The following is a 23,454-nucleotide window of genomic DNA, read 5'->3' on the forward strand; positions in this document are numbered from 1 at the left end:
GTCATCACTGCTCGCTCCGGCTCAAGGGTCCACAACCGTAACAGTTTGCAAAGGCCATGGACTCGGTGGATTTGTCTGGTCTCCAGGCTATTCCAGGCCTAGCTCAATGACTACAGCAGCAGCAATGCCTTGAGGTCTTGTCCACCATAGTAGAGCGCTTGGTGACTCTCCTGGAGTCCGCTTCTGGGCCTGCCGCTCCCCCCCCCCCCCCCCGGTAGTTCCAGTAGCTCCTTCTGTGACCCATATGCCTGCTCCACCTCGATTTGTCAGAGAATCCAAACAGTGCCGAGGATTCCTGCTTCATAAGGTTCTCCCTGAAGGAACAGCAGTTTCCGACGGACTGAGTTAAGACGTCTTTCATCCTCTCCTTGCTGGATGGTAAAGCCTGGCCTCGGCATCTCTGCTTTGGGAGCGCGGAGACTTCATTCTGGGAAACCTGCCTTGGTTTGACCGGACATTCCGCCAAGTATTTGATGAGCTGGGTCGCCAGTCTACTGCCACCTCTGATCTGCTCAACCTCCGCCAAGGCTCACGCACGCTGGCCGACTTCGCAGTAGAATTCCGCACTTTGGCGTCCAAACTGGGATGGCATGAGGACAGCCTATGTGCTATCTTCCTTGAAGGGTTGTCCTCCCGCATTAAAGATAAGTTAGCCGCTCGGGAGCTTCCAAATGATCTCGAGGCGCTTATTGAATTGGCAGGTCGGATCGATCGGCGATTACAGCAGCACGCTAAGGAATTAAAGCACATTGGTGCACGGTTCCCCTGGCTCCTTCCTTCTCTCACCCAGTGGTTACTCCAACAGCTTCTGAGGCTTCGCCGGAACGCAGGGAGGAGCCTATGCAGCTAGGCCAGAGCCACCTGACAGCTGAGGAGAAACAGCGCCGAAGGAGGCTTGGATTGTGAATCTACTGCGGTAGCAAGGGACACCTGTTGGCTCAATGTCCTGAACATCTGGTAAACTCTTGGGCCTAGGTGTCACAGGGGGCTGACCCTAGGCTGCATCAATCCCGCTCCTCCATGTATGGTTCCTATTATGTTGCAATTCTCCAGAGGATCCTTTACAACACTAGCACTGGTCGACTCTAGTTCACCAACTACAGCTACCTGTGATGTCTTGTACACCACCGTTATTGATCTCATCCATCCAAGGAGACCCTCTCCTGGGACGGGTTACTCTTTGCACTGCTCCCGTGACACTTCAAACTGGGGTTCTCCATAAGGAAGAGGTTTCCTTCCTTATCCTCAAGAAATCTATTCATCCCGTGGTCCTATGACTTCCTTGGTTACAGATGCATTCACCCACCAATGATTGGAAGACCCTACAGATCTCGGCTTGGGGTACTGACTGCTTTTCTACCTGCCTTCAACAAAGACTTCAACCACCGTTGGTGCTTGCTAGCACTACCCTTCAGTTACCTCCTCAGTACAGCAACTACGCCGACGTGTTCTCCAAGAAAGAGGCGGAGACCCTTCCGGAGATCAGTCCTTTGACTGCGCCATTGACCTGCTACCCGGCACAGTTGCACCGTGTGGATAGGTGTATCGGCTTTCCCTACCCGAGACGCAGGCAATGTCTAAGTTCATAAAGGAAAACCTCGACAGGGGCTTTATTCGCCCATCTTCCTCTCCAGCGGGTGCAGGCTTCTTCTTTGTAGCCAAAAAGGACTGTTCTCTAAGACCCTATATAAACTATAGGGGGCTCAACGCGATCACTCGAAAGGATCGTTATCCACTTCCGTTGATTCCTGAACTATTGGACCATCTCCACGGAGTCAAGGTGTTCTCTAAATTGGACCTTCGTGGGGCCTACAATCTGGTCCGAATAAAACCCGTGGACGAGTGGAAAACCGCGTTTAATATGCGTGACGGCCATTACGAATACCTCATAATGCTGTTTGGACTATGTAACACACCCGCGGTATTCCAAAATTTAATGAATGAGATTTTCCGGGACATGCTTCATAATGAGGTAATTGTCTACCTTGACAACGTCCTAATTTATTCCAAGGACCTGAATATGCATAGCTCAGACGTTCGTCAGGTTATCCAGTGCCTTAGAGAACACCACTTATTTGCGAAACTAGAGAAATGTCTCTTTGAACAGGAGTCCTTGCCTTTTTTGGGCTTCGTGTCCACCACCGGGCTTCCGAATGGACCCAGACAAGATAACCAGCATCCGGGAGCGGCTGCGGCCTGTGGGTCTTCGTTCATTCCAATGCTTCCTTGGCTTCACCAATTTCTACAGGAATTTTATTCCTCACTACTCTCACATTGTAGCACCCTTGACAACATTAACTAAGAAAGGGGCAGATACTAAGCATTGGCCTGCTGAGGCACTCCATGCCTTTGAAGAATTAAAAAGAGCATTTCTGCAGGAACCTTGTCTTCATCATCCAGATCCAACTCGCCTGTTCATCGTTGAAGTGGATGCCTCTGACTTCGCGGTAGGGGCAGTACTCAGCCAACACTCTCCCCAAGGGACTCTTCTCCCCTGCTCCTCCTTCTCCCACAAATTTTCCCCTGCAGAGAGGAATTATGGAATCGGAGACAAAGAACTACTGGCCATCAAAATGGCCTTTGAAGAGTGGCAACAATGGCTTGAGGGGGGCACAGCACCCTGTAACAGTTTACACTGATCATAAAACCTTGAAATCCTCAATAAGGCTCAACGGCTGAACCCACGCCAGGCCCGCTGGTCGCTTTTCTTCAGCCGGTTTGATTTCACTCTACGCTATCATCTCGCGGCTAAGAACATACGGAGCAGATGCCCTTTCCAGACTACATGAGGTTGACGATGCACCGGATTTCCCTCATTACATCTTGGTCCCTGCCAAGGTTCTACTAGCAGCTACCAACACTGTAACTCAAGGAAAGACAGTGGTCCCCCTTCGCCAATGACCAAGGGTATTAGCTTGGGCACATGACTCCCTTACCGAGCCCGAACCTTGGAGTTATTATCCCGGTATTATTGGTGGCCTCAGATGACTCAGGACGTGAAGTCCTATGTTGATTCCTGCCCGACTTGTGCACAGCAGAAGCCATTGCCCAGTCGGCCCTGGGGACTTCTACAGCCTCTCCCTGCTTCTCAAGAGTCTTAGACACATATCTTCACCAATTTCATTGTCGACTTACCTACCTCAGCTGGTAATCATGTGATCTGGGTCGTGATCGATAGGTTCTCTAAAATGGCACATTTTATTCCTCTACCTAAACTACCCTTGGCTCCTGAATTGGCACGATTGTTTACACTGCACATATTTCGTCTGCATGACCTTCTCAGGCACATTGCATCCGATCGGAGTCCTCAATTTACGGCCAAGAACTGGCGTGCCTTATGCAGGAAATTTGAGGTATGCTTGGATTTCACTACGGCCTTTCACCCACAAGGAAATGGACAAGCTGAACGGCTTAATCGGGGGTTGAATACCTTTCTCCGATCCTTCATGGGAAACCGCCAAGATGATTGGTCCTCCCTGTTACCTTGGGCGGAGTTTTCTCACAACTCACATGTCCATTCTGCTACTGGATCATCCCTGTTCCTAGGCCTCCACTGTCGGTGCCTTCTCCTGCAGCATAACTCATTGCTGATCAGATGCATGACCTATGGGAGACCACCAATGCCAACTTGAAAAAGGCCACCGACTCTGCCAATCGCACTTCTGACAAGCATCTCCATCCAGCTCCCCTCTTTAACTCGGGGGACCGAGTCTGGCTCAGCACCCGTCACATCTGCCTTTGGGTCCCATCCATGCGACTGGCACCCAGATACATTGGTCCTTTTTCCATTGCTGAATGTCTGGACCCAGTGACTTATCGTCTACGACTTCCTTCCACGGAGACGCGGAATGGAGTCCAGGCAGAAGATCCAGGGCAGGCAGCGAAGAAGCGGAACGGAGTCACAGGCCAAGGGTCAGGATGGGCAGCAGATGGTCAGAGACAAGAAGACAAGCTGAGGTCAACCTGGAGATCAAGCCGAGGACTGGATACAGGAACGGAGGCAGGCACTGGATCAGGGCAGGAACTCTGAGGCAAAACACAATTCTGGATTACAATAATTCTGGAGGTGGGCTGAAGAATCTGGATTATTTAATCTGCATTACTACCTGCAGACATGAAATCACAAGGTGTTCAACAACATAGTTTTTTAAATCTGATTGCTACCACTGCCAACTTTATTATTTGGCTAGGTCATAATGGCACTTGGACATGCAAGTTTTCTCAAACAATCAGTGGCGTAGCGAGAACTGATTATTTGGGTGGGCCCAAGGTTAACATGGGTGGGTTTTAGGCCTGCAGGTCTAAGACCTACTAGTTGTATTCTTATTGATAAATAATGCCATATACTGCACTCTACAATGACTTTCTAATAGTTTGCAACAGCCATTATGCATCATGCGTGAAGCTTTAAAACATTTTACCTCAATTATTTCCAGCACTTACCAGCATTAAAAATTCCTTATTAATCTGTATTAATTTATTTTATATTTATTGCAGTTTATAAATGCACAAGTATAACTTGTAAAAAGCAAAGAAAACAAACGGATCCAACCAATCATGTAATAAAACAAAAATCAATGTATTCTTTCATGAATCTTCTTTGCAAAAAGCCAGAAATCATCATAACTATAATAAAATAGCATTAATCATCAGAAAAAGTGCAGAGCAGAGCTAGAAGAATTCACATTACAACCAACATGAAAAAAATTATTCAAATTCTGGTGATACCTCAGCAAAAAATATCCCTCCACTGCTAAACATTTTGTGAAGTAACACAAACTCCTGCAAAAAAAAAAAAGAGACATCTAGAATCTTGCCATACTATACAATTACAGCACTGATTTTCAGGACTCAAATAACGTAATGTTATGATAAAAAGCACACCCTAGAACATTAATATATCATCTACTAGAATAACAGAACAAGCTGGAGTACTACAAAGAAACTACATGCGAGCAGAAATACTGCAATTCAGCCACACACGCAGGCAAAACAAAGACAGACCCTTACCTAAAATAGAAATGAGACTACAAATTAGAAACAGAAATATGCAGACAAAACCAAAATAGAAAGCCTGAGAAACTAGACTCTGAACAGTGGAATACTGAAGAAAGAGCAAAATAAAAAAAATGTAAGAAATGCACATTCACAAAGATGGCATATTCCAATTGCTAAAATCTCAAACTATTTTTTTTTTTTTACTTTGTTGTCTGATCTTTATATTTTTCTAATCAGATGGATATAGTCTCTTTTTTCTCCACTTTTCCCTTGTCATTTCCTAATTACTTTTTAAGGTCTCTCTTCTCATTCTGTTTATTCTCCTACTCTCTTCTTCCCTTCCTCCCTCTCACACACACACAGGCTCATGCCTTCTTTCACAGACTCCCTCATACACATAAGCTCTCACTCTCATATGCTCTCCCACACAGCTCTCACTCTCACATTCTCTATATATACACACACACAAGCTCTACCACAAACACAAGCTCTTACTCTCATTCCTCGGCTCCCATTCTCACACACTCAGATAAATACCCTGGTTCCCATTCTTATATACACACAGACACACACCCAGGCTCCCATTCTCACCCACAGACAGATGCATACTCAGGCTCCTAGTATCACAGCCCCCACCCCCCGGCTCCCATTCTCATCCATACCCCCCCCCACCCAGGCTCCCATTCTCACCCTCACACACCCAGGCTCCCATTCTCACCCACACACCCCCCTGTTCCCATTCTCACCCACACCCACACCCCCCCTGCTCCCATTCTCACCCACACCCCCCCTGCTCCCATTCTCACCCACACCCCCCCCCCCCTGCTCCCATTCTCACCCACACACCCCCCCCCTGCTCCCATTCTCACCCACACATACCCAAGGCTCCCATTCTCACCCTCCCACACATACCCAAGGCTCCCATTCTCACCCTCCCACACATACCCAAGGCTCCCATTCTCACCCTCCCACACACATGGGGCCTTTTCATTTGGTATAGCCAAACTCCTACTTCCCCTGTTGCAGGGATAGGATCCCATTACAGTATTGCTGCTCCGGCCCTCCTCTTCACCATTGTGGGGATGGGATCCTGTGATGGCCTTGCAGTTCCAGGCCCTCTTCGTCGTTGCAGGATAGGATCCTGTGACAGCCTTGCTGCTGCAGTGTCAAAAGAGCCCTGGTTGGGTGGGCCTGAGTCCAAAGTGGGTGGGTCATGGCCCACCCAGATCCACTTGTGACTATGCCACTGTGGTGCGGATGAACAGATTAGATAGGATCTATTAGGGATGTGTATTTGTATAAAACAAAAGTGCAAAATGCAACACATAAGGCAGATTCTTTTCATTCGGGGAGCCCCAAACCGAATCGGGAGGCCCTCCAAATGGAACAAACCTTATTCGTTCCATTCATTTTAATCTAATGCATTGGGCCTAGGCTTGAAAATGGGGCCTCACTTAGGGCCTAAGCCGAGGCCAAAAGCAGGAGCTGTGGCCTAGGCCTGAGCATGACACCAGGGTATCGGCGAAGGCCTGGGCTGAGACCTGCGAAAATTTAAAAAAAAAGAAGCATTTATCTGATCCTTCGGGTATCTGACGAAGGCTGGGTCCCAACACCTGGGGACTTGGCCTAGGCCAGGGCCCAAGCCGAGGCCCAATGCCGCAGCCTGATCCGGAGGCTGTATCCTGATGCTAAGGCCTCGAACCAGACCCAGATCCAATGCTGAGGCCCGACCCGAAGGCAGACGCCAAGGCCAGAACCTGTGCCTAGACCCAAAGCTGTGACCTGACCCAGAGGCTAGGTCCTGACACCAAGGCCTTGGCCTGGACCCAGGCCTGGAGGTCAGATCCCAATGTTTAGGCCCAGGCCCAATGCTGCGATCCAACGTGGAAGCCGGATGCCGATGCTGGGGCCAGGACCTGTGCCTAGTCCCAAAGCTGTGATCCAACCCAGAGGCCAGGTCTCTGTGCCAAGACCTGGGCCCAGACCCAGACCCAGACCCGGAGGTTGGGTCCTGACACTGGGGCCTTGGCCCAGATTCAGGCCCAGGCCTCAGATTTCCTCTTCTTGGTTTTCTTTGGTGCTTGAAAACCAATTGACACTGTCCACTGGTGTCTCGTCAAAGTTAATTAATTAGGTGCAAAGTTAATTAACTCTGGCACATTCCCCCCAGCAGATAGCGCTATTTTGATGTACCAGTCCTAACCCGCCAGATACCTTTAGAAGGGGAATGGTGAAAGGTAGTCAAGTATAATGGCTCATAATTATTTGAAATATCAAACTAGATGAAAACATGCCCTTAGAATTATTAGGAAGTTGAGCTGTCAAGTGGTTCTCTTTCTCTTCCATTACCTTTCCTTCTGCGTCTCCCTTTCTCCATCTCATGTTCTCTTTCATGTCACTTTTCTCCATCTCTCACTCTATCCTTCCTTCAACCTCTTTACTTCTCTCCATCTTTCATGCCTTTTTCCTCCATTTTTTCTATTCCCTTCCCCCAGCCTTCATTTTTGTCACTCTTCCTTCCTCCCAGTTCCTCATCTGCTATCTGTACATTTTTTCCCCCTTCTCGATCCTTTATCTTCCCCTCTCACCTGCTCCAGCTCTATACTTCCCCTTTTCATCCCATCTCTCTTTCCTTCTCCTTAATCAGCCCAACTTGTTTCCTTTCCTCTTCCAATTCTCAGCTTATTTCCCCCTTGTCCAAAAAATCTTTCCTCATTGGTCTCCCTCTGTTTGCAAATATTTAAACTATAAGCATAAGAAAATATGTATAAACATGGACAAGGAATCTAATATAATCTGAGGTCTATACTGTCAGGGAAATAAAAGCTGCAAATGAAGGGGGTTTGTGTAGCAGTGTATTTACAGTCTCGTTTCATCAGCTCTAGCCTTGTGTGTATTGAAACTTTCAGCTTTTCTCAGTCTTTCAATGAATGTCAGATCCATGGCAAGCAAGTATGAAAGATCCAAATGCTAGGAGACTTATTCGGGGACAATAAAGCAAAGCAGCTTACCTATAACAGGTGTTCTCCATTGCAGCAGGACACATCAGCCACACAAGTGGATGATGTCATCTGATGGCATGGAAATGGAAAAGCTCTCTTTGAGATGATCTCAGCATGTACTGGTCTTCTGGCACAGCCCCCACCAAGCAAGTCTCCTTAGTCTTTCAAGCAAACTCTAAGGAGAAGAGAGTGAGATAGATTGGCTGATTTATCCTGCTGTCTACTAAGAACGCCAGTTACAGGTGAGAAACTTTGCTTTCTTTGTGGACAAGCAGGACAAGAATGAACCACACAAGTGGAGTCTCCCAATCTTAGAGTTGCATGGAGATCTTGATTACATTTTAAATATTCTTTGAGAAACATGCAACCGTGTTTTAGCTAGAGGCTGGAGGGTAGATTTGAAGGGAATTAAATAGGCTTTTTAAGACCAGTTGGCCAAAACTGCTATCATGACATGAGGCATTTTCTAGGCAGTTATGAGCAATAATGGTACGGATGGAAGACCAGGATAGTGCTCTGCAAATATTCTCTATAGAGGCAGAGTGAAGATGTGATAAAGAAGTTGCCATAGTTCTGGCTTAATTGGTCTTCACTTTTTCTGAAGATGTTACCCTGATTGATTACAGCAGTAAGAGATGAAATCAGAGATCAAAGTTGAAGGTGTTTTTTTTGGGACTGAGGAACCCTGCTTTACTGGGTTGTAGGCAATGAATAGTTGCAAAGACTTTCTGCAAGATTTTTTTTTTTTTTTAAATAGACCAAAGAAGCCCTTTTCCAATACAAAGTATAGAGAACCTGTTTGTCTTTGTTAACGTATGGTCTTGGAAAGAATGTTGGTACAGTGGACCCTTGACTTACAAACTCAATTCGTTCTAGAGAGCTGGTTGTAACTCAAGTTGGTTGTAAGTCAAGACTATTTTTTCCATAAGAAATAATGGAAATACCCATAATGCGTTCCGAAACTCCCAAAGCACCCCTTACCTAACATTTTCATAATAAAAAAGGGTTGTAAAATGTGTGTAATTACCAGAAACACCTATAATTTTCCTAGTATACTCACCAAAAAGTTATAAAATGTGCCTAGCCTACCAGAAACAATAATTTCATACTGTACTCACCATTCAAGTTGACATCTTTGGCTTGCAGGAAAGGAGGAGAGGGAGGATTCCCCCTTCCCACCCTCTCAGAGCACATCTCTGGCCCCCAAACATTCATTTCCCCCTCCCAGCATACTCACTCCTCCCCTCCTGATACCTTGCTGTAGCCGGCTGAGTGCTACACTCCCTTTCTGCTGCTGCACAGAAGCTTCCTTGGTCACCAGTGATGCTGTTGCTTGCTGCAATGCCGTGCTGGGTCTGCCTATGTGTTCCTGTGAACATTTGCAGCTCTGGGTGTGCCTGAGATGGACAGACCTCATCGGCGGCAGCAGCAGCCAATCACTGCAACAGCAGAGCAGAAGTCCCACCCACCAAGCCCAACAAAACACGACTGACAGAAAACAAACGCCCAATTAGAAGCAACAGCACGCACGAGCGGATACACATGGCCTTGGCCGGCATTCAGGTTGTAACTCAAGACTTTGGTTGTAACTCAAAACTAAAATTTTGGTTGTAACCCAAGTTGTCTGTATGTCAAGCTGGTTGTAACTCGAGGGTCCACTATTGTAAAAGATACAACTGCTATTAAAAATTAAATTTTCCAAGAAATGAACTTCAGGTCTGCTGTTGCCAAAGATTTGAATGACAATTTCATGAGCTGAGTCAGAACTATATAATTCAGTTCCTACGGTAGACCTCAGAAGATCTTGAATTGGAGGTTAAAGATGATATTTATGCCCTTCATAAGTCTGGCCATGATAGTTTAATGAGAAATAGGAAGACCTTTGAAATATTTATCATTATTGGTATAGCAATGATGTCAACTCTGATAGTTTGTCTTCAACCCTCATATAGAAAGACTCAAGACACTGACGTAACAGAGGAACAGGACATGTAAAGGCATCTTGTTGCAAATTACAGCACCAGAACTTCCATTTTAATTTATAAAACTTACTTGTTGAGCATTTTCTAGATGTTACAAGAACTTTGCCCTAATTCAGAATACAATTGTAGAGAAGATATTAGTTTTGCTTTCAGCATCCAAGCAGTCAGAAACAATGACTGAAGGTTGGAATGTAGAAAGCAGAGTTGCTTACCTGTAACAGGTATTCTCCCAGGACAGCAGGATGCAGTCCTCACATATGGGTGACGTCATCAGACGGAGTCCTGTCAGAACACTTTTGTCAAAGTTTCTAGAACTTTGGCACACTGCCCAGCATGCCATAATCCCTGTGGCCACAGGGGTCTCCCTTCAGTCTCGTTTGTAGCAAAAGGTGCGAGCAAAAAATAAAATAATAAAACAGTTTCAGATCCAACTCCACGGGGTGGCGATGGGTTTCGTGAGGACTACATCCTGCTGTCCTGGAAGAACACCTGTTACAGGTAAGCAACTCTGCTTTCTCCCAGGACAAGCAGGATGATAGTCCTCACATATGGGTGATTAGAAAGCTACAGGCTGACTCATTTGTTTGGACCAACAGCGTACAACTTGTGCAACAGGCACAACAACTGGTATACTGTTGGTAAAAATGAGGCAGCCTGAAAATCACAGCAGGTGGATGTGGAAGGAGTTGGGATTACACTGGAAATAAGTTCTTCAAGATGGAGTGGCTAAAGGCAGAGTCTTGACATCCCTCCTTGTCCAGGCAGTAATGTGCTGCAAATGTGTGGAGAGAGCTCCATGTTGCAGCTTTACAGATCTCAGCAATCGGTACTGAACGATAGTGTGCTACAGATGTTGCCATGGCTCTGAGTGCGCCTTTACTCGTCCATGAAGAGGAAGGCCTGCTTTCTCATAGCAGAATTCGATACAGTCTGCTAGCCAGTCGGAGACAGTTTGTTTGCCCACTGCAATTCCCAGTTTGTTTTTATCAAAAGAAACAAAGAGTTGGGTGGATTTCCTAGGGACTGCAGTGCGGTCTAGGTAAAATGCAAGTGCACGCTTACAATCCAAGGTGTGTAAAACTCTCTCGCCCGGGTGAGAGTGAGGCCTTGGGAAAAAGGTGGGCAAGACTATAGACTGATTCAGGTGAAAGTCGGTTACCACCTTGGGAAGGAATTTAGGATGAGTATGGAGGACCACTTGGTCATGGAGGAAACTTGTATAGGGTGAGTATGTGACAAGTGCTTGTAACTCACTGACTCTTCGAGCAGATGTAATGGCTACTAGGAAAAGTACTTTCCATGTAAGAAATTTAACATCACAGGAGTGCAAAGGCTCAAACGGGGAACTCATAAGTCTTGTAAGTACTATGTTTAAGTCCCATTTGGTAACTGGTGGCCGTAGAGGGGGCTTAGGTTGTAGTAGGCCCCTCATAAACCGACTCACAAGAGGTTGCACCATTATTGGGGCATCCCCTACTCCCTTGTGGTACGCTGAGATGGCACTGAGCAGTACCCTTACCGAGGAAGTCTGGAGACCAGAGTCTGAAAGGTGCCAGAAAGAGTCTAATAGGGATGGAGTGGGGCAGGAAAAGGGGTAAATTTATTCCACTTAGAAAGATAGGATTTTCATGTGGAAGGCTTTTGTGAAGCTACAAGCACTTGAGAGACCTTAGTTGAAAGGTTGAGCGGTTGTAGGATCAGGCTTTCATCATCCAGGCTGTGAGGGATAGGATCTGAAGGTTCGGGTGGCATAACATGCCTTGGTTCTGAGTTATGAGATTGGGTGCTGTGCCCAGGCAAATTGGTTCTCGGATGGATAGGTCGAGAAGCATGGGAAACCATAATTGTCAAGGCCAGTACGGGGCTATGAGTATCATTGATCCTTTGTCCTGTTGTAGCTTCATGAGAGTTTTGGCTATCAGTGGTATCTGAAGATACGTGTATAGGAGGCCTGTGTTCCAGGGGCGAGCGAAGGCGTCCATGGCTAACGTGTTTTGTTGCCTGTGCAAGGAGCAGAATCTGTCCACTTTGTGATTCAGTTCGGATAGAAAGAGGCCGATGGTTGGTTGACCCCAGTGTTGAAAGATTTTGCTCGCTACACCGGGATCCAGAGACCACTCGTGGGGATGGAAATATCAGTTGAGGTGATCTGCTACTACGTTCTGTATGCCTGCCAGATAAGTGGCCCAGAGATGCATGGAGTGTGCAAGGGCCCGGGCCCAGATCTGCGCAGCTTCTTGGCAGAGAAGGTAAGAGCCTGTGCCTCCTTGTTTGTTCAAGTACCACATTGCAACTGTGTTATCTGTCTGTATGAGAAGAGTCTTGTGTGAAAGGCAGTCCTAGAACACATATAGAGCATAACGTATGGATCAAAGCTCTAGGAAGTTGATCTGAAAGTTTGCTTCGATTTGTGCCCAAGTCCCTTGTGTTTGAAGGTTGTTCACATGAGCTCCCCAACCCAAGTTGGATGTATCCATGCTTAAGGTCATTTGAGGAACTGGTTGCTGGAAGTGTAGATCTATCTGCAAGTTGGCTTTGTTTGTCCACCAAAGAAGTGACAGACGCAGCTGGTCGTTTACATGGATCTGGGATGAAAGAGGTTGAGTGGCTTGGAGCCACTGAGATTTCAAAGTCCATTGAGTTATTCTCATGACTAACCTGGCCATAGGAGTGACGTGTACTGTGGAAGCCATGTAGCCCAGCAACGTGAGGAATTGATAGGCTGAGGCTGTTTTGTATGTGCGCAGAGATGTAGCCAACTTGGAGAGTATGTCTGCGCGGTCGTTGGGCAGGAAGGCCTTTGCAACTGTGGTGTCCAAATCTACTCCAATGAGGAAAGGAGGTGAGATGGATTCAGGTGGGATTTTTGGGAATTTATCAGAAATCCTAGCGAATGTAGAAGATCCGTAGTGAGCTTTAGAGAATTGAGAGCTCCTTGCTTGGATCGACTCTTTATTAGCCAGTTGCCCAGGTAAGGAAACACGTGTACGGTGCATCTGCATAGATTTGCGGCTGCCACTGCTAGGCATTTTGTGAACACTTGAGGCATTGAGGCCAGGCCAAATGGCAGAACTTGGTATTGAAAAGGTCTGTGACCCACTATGAAGCGCAGGTATTTGCGGTGATGTGGGAATACAGCCATATGTGGGTATGCATCCTGAAGGTCCAGAGAACAGTGCCAATCTCCTTGCTGTAGTAGAGGGAGCATGGTGCCAAGAGACACCATCCTGAATTTTTCTTATTGAAGGAGACGCCCGATTTTTTTGGAATCAGAAAATAACGTGAGTAGAAACCTCTGCCACTCTGTGCCAGGGGGACGGCTTCTACAGCCCTGGTTCGCAGAAGGGTGGAAAGTTCTGACTCTAGAAGCAATGTGTGGTCTTTTCGGGCCCACAGTGGATTGGTTAGAGAGTCCGGGAGTAATGTGAGGAATCCCTAGGCTATGATGGATATTACCCACTGATCTGTTGTTATGAGGCGCCAATTGTGTTAGAAGTGGCAAAATCGGCCTCCTACAGGTATTTCTGGGTTTGGGTTCATTGAGGAGTGGCCACTGTTCTCTGGAAATGCATCAAAATCCGGAGGCTGGACCAGCTTGTGGGGCTGGCTGTGCTCTGGATGCTTTGGGCTGACATGTATGTCCCCCTCTGAGGAGCTCTGGCTGGTCTCGCTCTAGATGACTGAAGCAGGATGTCTTGCAGTATCTCCCTTATGTTGCACCATCCATCCTCCTTCAATTTTAACAAGATGCCCAGTCCCTGCTGAGGAACAACATCCCCATAACATGATGCTGCCACCCCCATACTTTACTGTTGGGATGGTGTTTGCTGAGGAATGAGCAGTGTTAGGTTTGTGCCACTTCTATAGTTTTGAATTTTGGCCAAAAAGCTCCATTTTTGTCTCATCTGACCATAAAACCGTATCCCCCACTCTGATGCTTTCTGGCAAATTCTAGAAGTGTCTTGATGTGGATTTTCTTCACTAATGACTTTTTCTAGCCACATTCCCATGCAAGCCAGATGTATGCAGAGCTCTTGAAATGGTTGATTGGTGCACCTCCACTCCAGTCTCAGCTACTGAACTCTGTAAGAACATAAGAAATTGCCATACTGGGACAGACCGAGGATCCATCAAGCCTGGCCAAACCAGGTTACAAGTACCTGGCGAGTACCCAAAAACTAAGTAGATTCCATGCTACTGATGCCGGTAATAGCAGAGGCTATTCACCAAGTCAACTTGATTAATAGCAGTTAATGGACTTCTCCTCCAAGAACTTATCCAAACCTTTTTTAAACCCAGCTATAGTAACTGCACTAACCACATTCCCTGGTAACAAATTCCAGAGTTTAATTGTGCATTGAGTGAAAAAGAATTTTCTCCGATTAGTTTTAAATGTGCTACATGCTAACTTCATGGAGTGCCCCCTAGTCATCCTATTATCTGTAAGAATAAATGACCGATTCACAACTACCTGTTCTAAGCTTCTATCATAGCCCCCCTCAGCTGTCTCTTCTCCAAGCTGAACAGCCCTAACCTCTTTAGTCTTTTCTCATAGGGGAGCTGTTCCATCCCCTTTATCATTCTGGTTGCCCTTCTCTGTACCTTCTCCATTGCAACTATATCTTTTTTGAGATGTGGCGACCAGAATTTTACACAGTACTCAAGGTGTGGTCTTACCTTGGAGTGATAGAGGCATTATGACATTTTCCGTTTTATTCAGGCCAAACCAGGCTACAAGAACCTGGCAATTACCCAAACACTAAGAAGATCCTATGCTACTGATGAAATTAGTAGCAGTGGCTATTCCCTTAGTAAACTTGATTAATAGCCATGCACTTATCCACATTAAATTTTATCTGCCATTTTGATGCCCAATTTTCCAGTCTCACAAGGTTCTCCTGCAATTTATCACAATCTGCTTGTGATTTAACTACTCTGAATAATTTTGTATCATCTGCAAATTTGATTACCTCACTCGATGTATTCCTTTCCAGATCATTTATAAATATATTGAAAAGCACGGGTCCCAAGTCTACTCATTTGCACCAGACAGGCAAGTTACCAGGCAATCCTCATGCTCACCAGGCACCCAACTATCTATATTTCTAATGATCAAACCATCCACTACAATGACCATGCAAACCTTTCCTTCCTGGGCATATGGCCCTGGAGACAAATCCTTGGTACGAGAGAATAAGGCATCACCTGGAGAGCAGGTCCTAGCTACAGGATTCACTTCCTGCCACACTAAGTTGATGGTCTCTGCCAGATGACTTTGCTTCTCCAAAGCAGCACAGGGCTGCTTGACTGGAGTTGGGACTACTCTACTATGCCTCTGAAGGACTCCTCTATATTCCTCACTGTCTGCCTCAGGTCCCCCAGATCTGCCACTCTGGCTTCTGGAGTGCCCCAGAGTTGGAAAAGTTCCTGTGCTACTCAATCATCCAATGATCATTTGTGTGGCAACTTAATTTATCTGCTATCTAATTTTCTATTCCTGGGAGATAGACAGCTTCAAGAATTCTTTGGGAAATTGATTATTTCCAAATCTTGCTTATTTCCTGAGAAAGGTTGAAGAAGCCTGTTTGTTGATATGGAACATGGATACTTGCTTGTCTGTTTGAGTTAAGGCTATTTTGTTCTATAACCAAGAACTGAACACTTTGAGAGCACTGAAAATGGCTCTCAATTCTTGATGGTTCGTGTGAAGCAATTCTTTTACTGGTGACCAGGTTCCTTGAGAACATAAATGGTTGAAATGAGCTCCCAACCTTGATCAGAAGCATCTTGTGGTTATTGTTTCCTGAAACTGAGTTTCATGAAAGAAGTGATCTCTACATAGGTTCACAGGAGTCAACCACGATCGGTCATACTGATCTGACAGCCATCTAGCAAGCACAATAGGACCCCACTTTGTTGTCTGCCATTTTAAAGAGGACCAATTCTAAATAAATTCAAATTTAAAAAAATGAATTTCTTCCTTTTTTTCTTTAAACTTTACAGTAGTCTTGAGAATGAAAATTTAAGAAACTAAACATGAGAAAATGTAAAAATTTCCATCAGGAATTAAAGATGAATGATATGAAAATCCAAAAAAAGTCTTCCTGCGCTAGAAGAAGAAAAATGACTGAGGAGAGTCACATGATGGATGGCTGGGAAATATTTGCATATGCTCAGAAAACCTTCTTAGTCTTTCTGAGCTCTGAGAGAGCTTTTTTGTCTTGATATTGTTAGATGATGTCACCCACTTGTGTGGCTGATTGTTGCCCTGCTTGTCCATGGAGAAACCTCCCATACATGAGAACTATGAGGCAAACTGTTTCAGATGTTTGATTTATGAACTCCAGTGATACAAAGATAACTAACCCCACAAGCTACTCTCACTCTAAAATAGATGAGACCACAAATGAGTAACGGAGGATAGGACAGAAGTTCATTTATATAACGACACTGCTCATGTCCAAGCTATTTCCCAATGATGCTATACTTAAAGATTATACTGAATCAAGAGGGTGAGGCAAAACCAGAACTGATATTACTTGTTATCCTGGAACTGTCACTTTAACAGACACAAAAACAATTACTCTTTGTGCACCTACCAACTAAGACTTCAACTCAGAATGTAATTTACAAAAATGTGTAAACACCTCAAAACATCAGGTGGTGCATGTATTTGAATTATAAAAAATTATTTTTTTTAACTTGTGAGATCTGTTATTTTGATTCCAGTTTGTTTTCTTAGGCAAATATATGGCAAACTGTTTGGGATATCACCCCAAAAGGCAACAAACAGCAGATCCTGTCACCTATATTGACTACACTGTTTGTAAAAATGTTGACAAAAATACCAATATTACAGTATCAAAGTGACACTGCTTAGACTTGAACAAACATTCTCAGACTCATAGTTACATAAAATTATCTCACTCCATTTTATTTCAGATTGTTTCCTCCAGTTAGTAAAAGAAAGATGTCTCTTTTTATACATATGTACAAGTTCAGTTATAAAAATAGACAGCACATTCAAAGAGAAAAAGGCTTTGCATTGTTCAGATTCCCTCTAGATATATTATATATACATGTGAATTGGGGAAAGGGGAGAGGTGACAGGGTGGTAAAGGAGGAAGAAGGAAAGTAACATTCTCATGATTTAACTTAATTACATGACGCCAACAAAAAAAACAAAAAAAAAAAACACACAGATTCTAAGAGGGTTATCAAATGGCTCCATATTAATAGGGCCTAGCTGAGCCAGTCCTGGCTGTGTTCCATCATTAGCTATAGAACTGCAGTTTCAATTCATTAAAAAAAAAAAAATGCATGACTATAAGTCCATAGCTGCAATGGGACAAAATCAGGACCAGTTTAGCCTTTCCCTGAACAACATGGAGTTGTCTAATAACTGTAAATCTAAGGAAAAAAAAATCTATGACATAGGAAGCTTAGTTTTGATATTTTCAGGTGTGCAAATCAGAAGCGAAGTTCATAGTATGCACTTGCTAGACTCTGTGGGGACAGACGCCTAGAAGAAATGTCATTAATAGGGACAGGGGGCTGTTTTTGCTGCAGCTGTGAACTCTTCTCTGGTTTCTCTTACGGAAATTAAAAAAGTGAAACTCATGAGGAGTGCAGACAGCACAATGCTACATGTCTTGCACTGTCTGCACATAGTCTGCAGATGGATACTTATTCAAGAAAAGGGAAGAGAAGAGAAGCATCCTGGAGAACGTCAGTGACCTGTAACAATGCAGCAGCTTGGGCAAGGATGGCATGTGCTCTGCATTTCACCATTATTCCCTCTAGATTATAGGAACTTTGCTATTATGTATTCCCGTGAACTGACTCACTGGGTTGTGTATGTTTTCAGCATTACAAAAACATGGAAATAGGAACTGCATTTTTTCCACTCAAAGGCTCCCTCTATGCCATTCTCGTTGTACAGAACTCAGTTGGTTTATGCAGTATACCCACTGGTACCACCAGCAGCACTCTGCCACAAAGAGGATAGTGCAAAATACATTTCACACAATGTAAAAATGTAAGCAAGGAGTGGGAAGGCAGGGATACCAAACAAAAATCAACCTGCAAACCTTTCCAAAATCTCCTAAAGATGCATCTCAATTCATAAACTATTGGGTATATTCAAGGTACTGAACATGAGTTTTATAATTCAAACAGGAACGTACATAGTCTGTACACTCTGTGGTAGCAGTAAATAAAAAGCTGTGGGTGAAAGGGGTGGTGGAAGAGGGGCAGGAATGCCCAAGGTGACTTATAGCATTTGACCATGTGCCACATGCCTACGAAAACCAAAAGAACTCCCCTCCTGGAGCTCTCTACCATCACGAATGCCAACCAGAAAGCAGACTCAATCTCTACTGCCTTGGTGGCGTGTTTTTCTGGTATCATTATTGCAGAGAATGGCATAGATCTCTAGTGCTGAAAGGTTCTTCTGGCACTCCAAGGGACCTGCTGAATTTAGATCTTTTCTAACTGAACTCCATCAATATGAAGGAAGAGGGAAGGTCTGCTTGTACAGATGCAGACGTTTTAGGTATGTTGGCACTCTCCTTTCCCAGCACTTTATAAACTGGATCACTGCCTTTTACCTGACCTGAAATGCCAGTTTCCTCCAGTCCTGTGTCCCTGCTTAACACAGCCTCTAGAAGTCTGTAATGAAAGTGCTCAAAAATTCCACCCCTCAGCTGTGCTGGATTTGGTTTTCAGTGGGTGCATCAGGGGTGGTTCAGTGGTGCATTCATCATAATGCCTTTGCCAGAAGGTAAGGAAAAGCCAGTCCAAATGCGGATTTGAAATATGCCCAATGGGTTGTGGTGTTACCGCCCTCCTGGAGTGCTAGCTCCTTTGTTTTGTTTCCGTGTTGGCGTTTCAGAGATAAAGGTGCTGGTCAAGTTGATATTTTTAGGGGTCCCAGGGACACCATTTCCTTTGCTTAAAGGAGAGCTCAGTGGTGAGGAGGCGCTTACTGGTCCCAAGTCTGAAAATCCAGCTGCCCTCATCAAGGAGGTCTGAAGAGGACTGCCAGTAGAGATACCTGAAATACACAAGGAAAGGAAAAACAATTCAGACAAATCACATACTAAATGTTTCCACTTATATCATAATGATAACATCACATAACAATGAATCATCCGGTTATATGTTAATATAATAGTCCTTAAACACTAGGCATTATCTAAATTGACAAGAAAACTTCAAGAACTCATAATAGGCTCTACTGGCAAAATGCATGCTTTCATAGCCTTTAAAATAATCATAGGTCAGATTGTATCATTTTTAGGTTTTTTTTTTATTTTGTATAACCCCATATGCAATCAAGGTAACCCCAACAGGTCCGTGCTTTGATGTAGAAATCTGCATCAGGGGGATGCTTTATTATGATTCACCCATAGATCACGCATAGCTTTCATTTATTATGTAATGCAAATTAAAATTGTTAATAAGAGATAATGCCGAGACCACATCATACAGGACAAATTCTTACTTGTTCAAACCAGAGTTCAGGCCTATCTCGGCGCCAAAATCAGACCAGAAATGACCTCAAAATTAGCTCTTATATATACCAAACTTTCACTATTAAAATATTTTAGCAACAGTTTTTTCAGATACCAGTGAATCTCGAGGTTTAATCTTCGAGATGCTATCGAGTATAAAAAGACATGGATCATCTTTTTAGACTGTAGCACTTCGAGGATTAAATCTCAAGATTGACTGTTATTCTCTTATCTGAAAAAAAAACTGTTGCTAAAATATTTTCGCAGTGAGAATCTGGTATATATAAAGTGTAAATATGAGATCATTTCTGGTCTGGATTTTGGCGCCAAGATAGACATGAACTCTGGTTTGACCGAGTAAGAGCTGTGTGTCCCGTACGATATACTCTCAGTATAATCACGTATTAATTTTAATTTTCATTTCAGAATAAATGACAGTTCTGCATGATCTGTAGATGAATCATAATACAGCATCCCCCTGATGCAGATTTCTACACCAAAACACGGTCCCGTTGGGGTTACCTTGATTGCATACGTAGTTATACAAAATGATTCACTGAAATAAGATACGCATCAGTTTTTAATGTGCAAAAGTCTAAAAAAAAACAAAAAACCCCAAACCACCTAAAAAATTAAAAAATGGTACAATCCGACCTATGATTATTTAAAAGGCTATGAAAGCATTAATTTTGCAGGTACAGACTATTAGGAGGTCTTGATGTTTTCTTGTCAATTGAGATAATGCTTAGGGGTAGATTTTCTAAATTTGTGCGATCGCGTACTTTTGTTCGTGCAGCAGGCGCAAACAAAAGTACGCTGGATTTTATAAAATCTGGGGTCGGCGCGCACAAGGGGGTGCACATTTGTGCAACCTGCGCGCGCCGAGCCCAGCGCGCGCTGCCTGTTCCCTTCCAAGGCCGCTCCGATTTCGGAGCGGCCTCGGAGGGAACTTTCCTTCGCCTTCCCCCCACCTTCCCCTCCCTTCCCCTACCTAACTCACCTCCCCAGCCCTATCTAAACCCCCCCCTTACCTTTGTTCCACGATTTACGCCTGCCAAAAGCAGACGTAAATCTGTGCATGCCAGCGGGCTGCTGGCGCGCCATTACCCGACCCGGGGGCTGGTCCGGAGGCCTCGACTACGCCCCCTGGCCGGCGCCACGCCCTCGGCCAGCACCCGCAACGCCGCGTCACGCCCCCAAAACGCCCCTTTTAGAAAGCCCCGGGACTTACGCGCGTCCCGGGGCTCTGTGCGCGCCGGCGGCCTATGCAAAATAGGCGCGCCGGTGCGGGAGGGCCCTGCGCGCGTAAATCCGGCCAGATTTACGCGCGCAGGGCATTTAAAATCTGCCCCTTAGTGTTTAAGGACTATTATACTACCATATAACCGGAGGACTTGTTATGTGATTATCATACCCTTCAGGTTTTGACATTCCTGGTGTGGTTGGAGATTTATAAATGATAGCATCTCCATACCTTTGGACACATTGTAGCCATAGGCTGCATATGCTGCTGCTGAAGCTGCCGCAGCTCCTGCCATGGCACCCGCCATGGCTGCTGCGCTTCCTGCTGTAGACTTGCGGCTCCGGCCCTTTCCTCCACCTTTGGACCCACTGCTTGAGCCTTTTGGGCGTCCTCGGCTTCTCCCAGAGTGAACTCTCCCTGTGACAGGCACGTCTTGGCTTGAAATTCCTACGAGAATCAATTATCTTTATTTTACATCTCATAAAGAACACTTCCAAAGGCACCTAATGAAGACAGACAAAGACTAAACAATGTGCTAGCAATGTCAACAGACACACTAGATCTTATTTTGACAAGAATTATGCAACGGGCACAGGATAGGAAAAACCCTTTTCATAACAGAGCCTACTCTAAGTAAATTATAAATATTTTCATAGGGTATAGTTTGAAACTTTGTTGTAATAATACAGTTAGGGGTAGATTTTATAACATGGCGCACGCATGTTATAAAACTGGGTGGCTGCACGCACGTGTGGACAGCGTGTGCAGGGGGGGAGGGGAGGTCAACTCTTGCAATTTCTACGTGGCGATGCAATCGGGCCTTCCCCGGTTCCCTACCCTCTCCCTCTTCCCCTCTCCTCTCCTCCCTACCCCTAAACCCTACCGATCTATTTTTTTTTCTTTGTTTCACAACTTACTTCAGGCCCGGAACTGAAGCAAGTTGAGCATCCCCCTCCCCAGCCCGCCCCTTTGAAGAGGTCTGGCACTTGTGCACGTTCCGGGGTTTATATGCCTGGTCGGGCCCCTTTGAAAATTTGCGCGAGTGCAAGTCCTAGCCACGTGCGTAAACCCCGGGATTTACACATGCAGCCCTGTTAAAATCCACCCCTTGGTGACCAAGACAACTTTTTGATTAAATATACAATAAAACACTACACAAAAGCTTATATACACACACACACTCACAGTTGTGCTTTTATAGCAGAATTTGTAAAATGTGTAGAATTTTAAGGAAAACATGAGTGATCACGCAAAACATTTTTATTTTTAATGTTTCAAATTAAACTATTGTGCATCACAGAATTGCAGAATCATTAAACAAACCATAGCAGTAAGGGAAATAATAAAATGGTCCTGTTCAAAATTATGGAGGAACTTCAGTTCTGCTTTGGCTAGAGGTTCATGAGTTCACGGTCAATGGCTGTTTCATGAGCTCAGCCAGAATTAAAATTTAGGCCTTTCATGAATCTGGCAACTGTAGGTTGATAGAAATAAGAAGACCCTTGAAATTTTTGTGGTATGCCACTATAGCACGAGATGAACTCTGGCAGTCTTCAATCCTGAATGAGATGGGTGTAATATGTATTGTCAGGACAAGTAAATGGCTTTTGTTAATAGATTAGAGCACAAGATGGCGAACCTTTTCTATTTGAAGTTATAAAATCTTCCTGTTGAGCATTTTCTAGATGCTAAAATAACTTTGCCAACTTCAGAAGATATTTGTTTGCAGGCAGTGGCAACAACTGGTTGAGATGTAGCAGATTCTCGTTGCTCTGTGTGATCAGAGATGGGAATATGCATAACATTACCAGATGTTGTATAGCTAGGTGTTGTAGCCATGGAAACCAAACTTGGCAAGGCCAGGAGGTGAATATCAAAATCATTTGACCCCTCTCTCGTATTAACTTTTGAAGTACCTTGGTTATAAGTGGATTTGGGGGAATATATGGAGCCGTCTTTGGTTTCATGGAATTGAAAAAGCATCTACTGCTAGACTATTCTCCACTAGTATCCTGGTGCAGTATTTAAGAACTTTATTGTTTAACAGTGTTGCAAACAGAACTATGGTCACCTCTTAGGGAGATCTTGGGAGGCTGGGAATTGGGGAGGTTATTTTTGTCATGGCAGAGTGTAGGTTAATTTTTCTGGTGATGGGGAGAGGGGATGTATATAGAAAGGGAAGATTAGGGGAGTGTAGTGGGAAGGAAGGATGGTTGGTTGGTCCTCATGAGTTGGTGCAGTCAGGCAGGGTTAAGGTGCTTAGAGAGGAAGGGCATTTGAGATGCATGTTATTAAATGCTAGGTCCATCCAAAAGAATTAGCTTTTAATTGTGGAAATATGTGTTGATGTGGTATGTATCAGAGACCTGGCTATTTCGCAGGTATGCCCAAAAGGTTTTAAAATGATTATGCACAAGTGTGTGAAGAAAAGGGGTAACATAGAAACACAGAAATGACGGCAGAAGAAGACCAAACGGCCCATCCAGTCTGCCCAGCAAGCTTCGCACTTTTTTTTTCCCTCATACCTATAAAAGCAACACAGAATGTCAGAAGTGGGATTTAAACCCACACCTCCAGTGGAGACTGTGACCTGAACACAGCGCCTTGGACCGCTCGGCCATCCTGACAAGTGGAAGGGTTGCTGTGATTTTTAAAGAGTCTACCTTTGAAACATAAGAACATAAATGCCATACTGGGTCAGACCAAGGGTCCAT

General features: G+C 44.7%; 1 protein-coding gene and 1 non-coding gene across 7 annotated transcripts in view; both read right to left on the minus strand.

The window, feature by feature from the left end:
* Nucleotides 1-16,890: 16,890 nt before the first annotated feature.
* The window catches only part of INO80 (INO80 complex ATPase subunit), a 435,009-nt gene continuing 428,445 nt past the window's right edge, over nt 16,891-23,454 (minus strand). For all 6 annotated transcript variants that reach the window (XM_029598597.1, XM_029598598.1, XM_029598600.1 and 3 more), the window contains 2 exons: nt 20,972-21,187; nt 16,891-19,037 (listed from right to left, as the gene is read on the minus strand). In XM_029598597.1, the coding sequence (XP_029454457.1) occupies nt 18,820-19,037; nt 20,972-21,187 (434 nt within the window). In that variant the 3' untranslated portion in view covers nt 16,891-18,819. The remainder of the gene's footprint in view (nt 19,038-20,971; nt 21,188-23,454) is intronic.
* TRNAL-CAG lies at nt 23,285-23,367 on the minus strand. Its single transcript has one exon. It is a non-coding gene; the product is annotated as a tRNA-Leu (tRNA).

Source organism: Rhinatrema bivittatum, chromosome 4 (assembly GCF_901001135.1).
Source record: "Rhinatrema bivittatum chromosome 4, aRhiBiv1.1, whole genome shotgun sequence".
NCBI lineage: Eukaryota > Metazoa > Chordata > Amphibia > Gymnophiona > Rhinatrematidae > Rhinatrema > Rhinatrema bivittatum.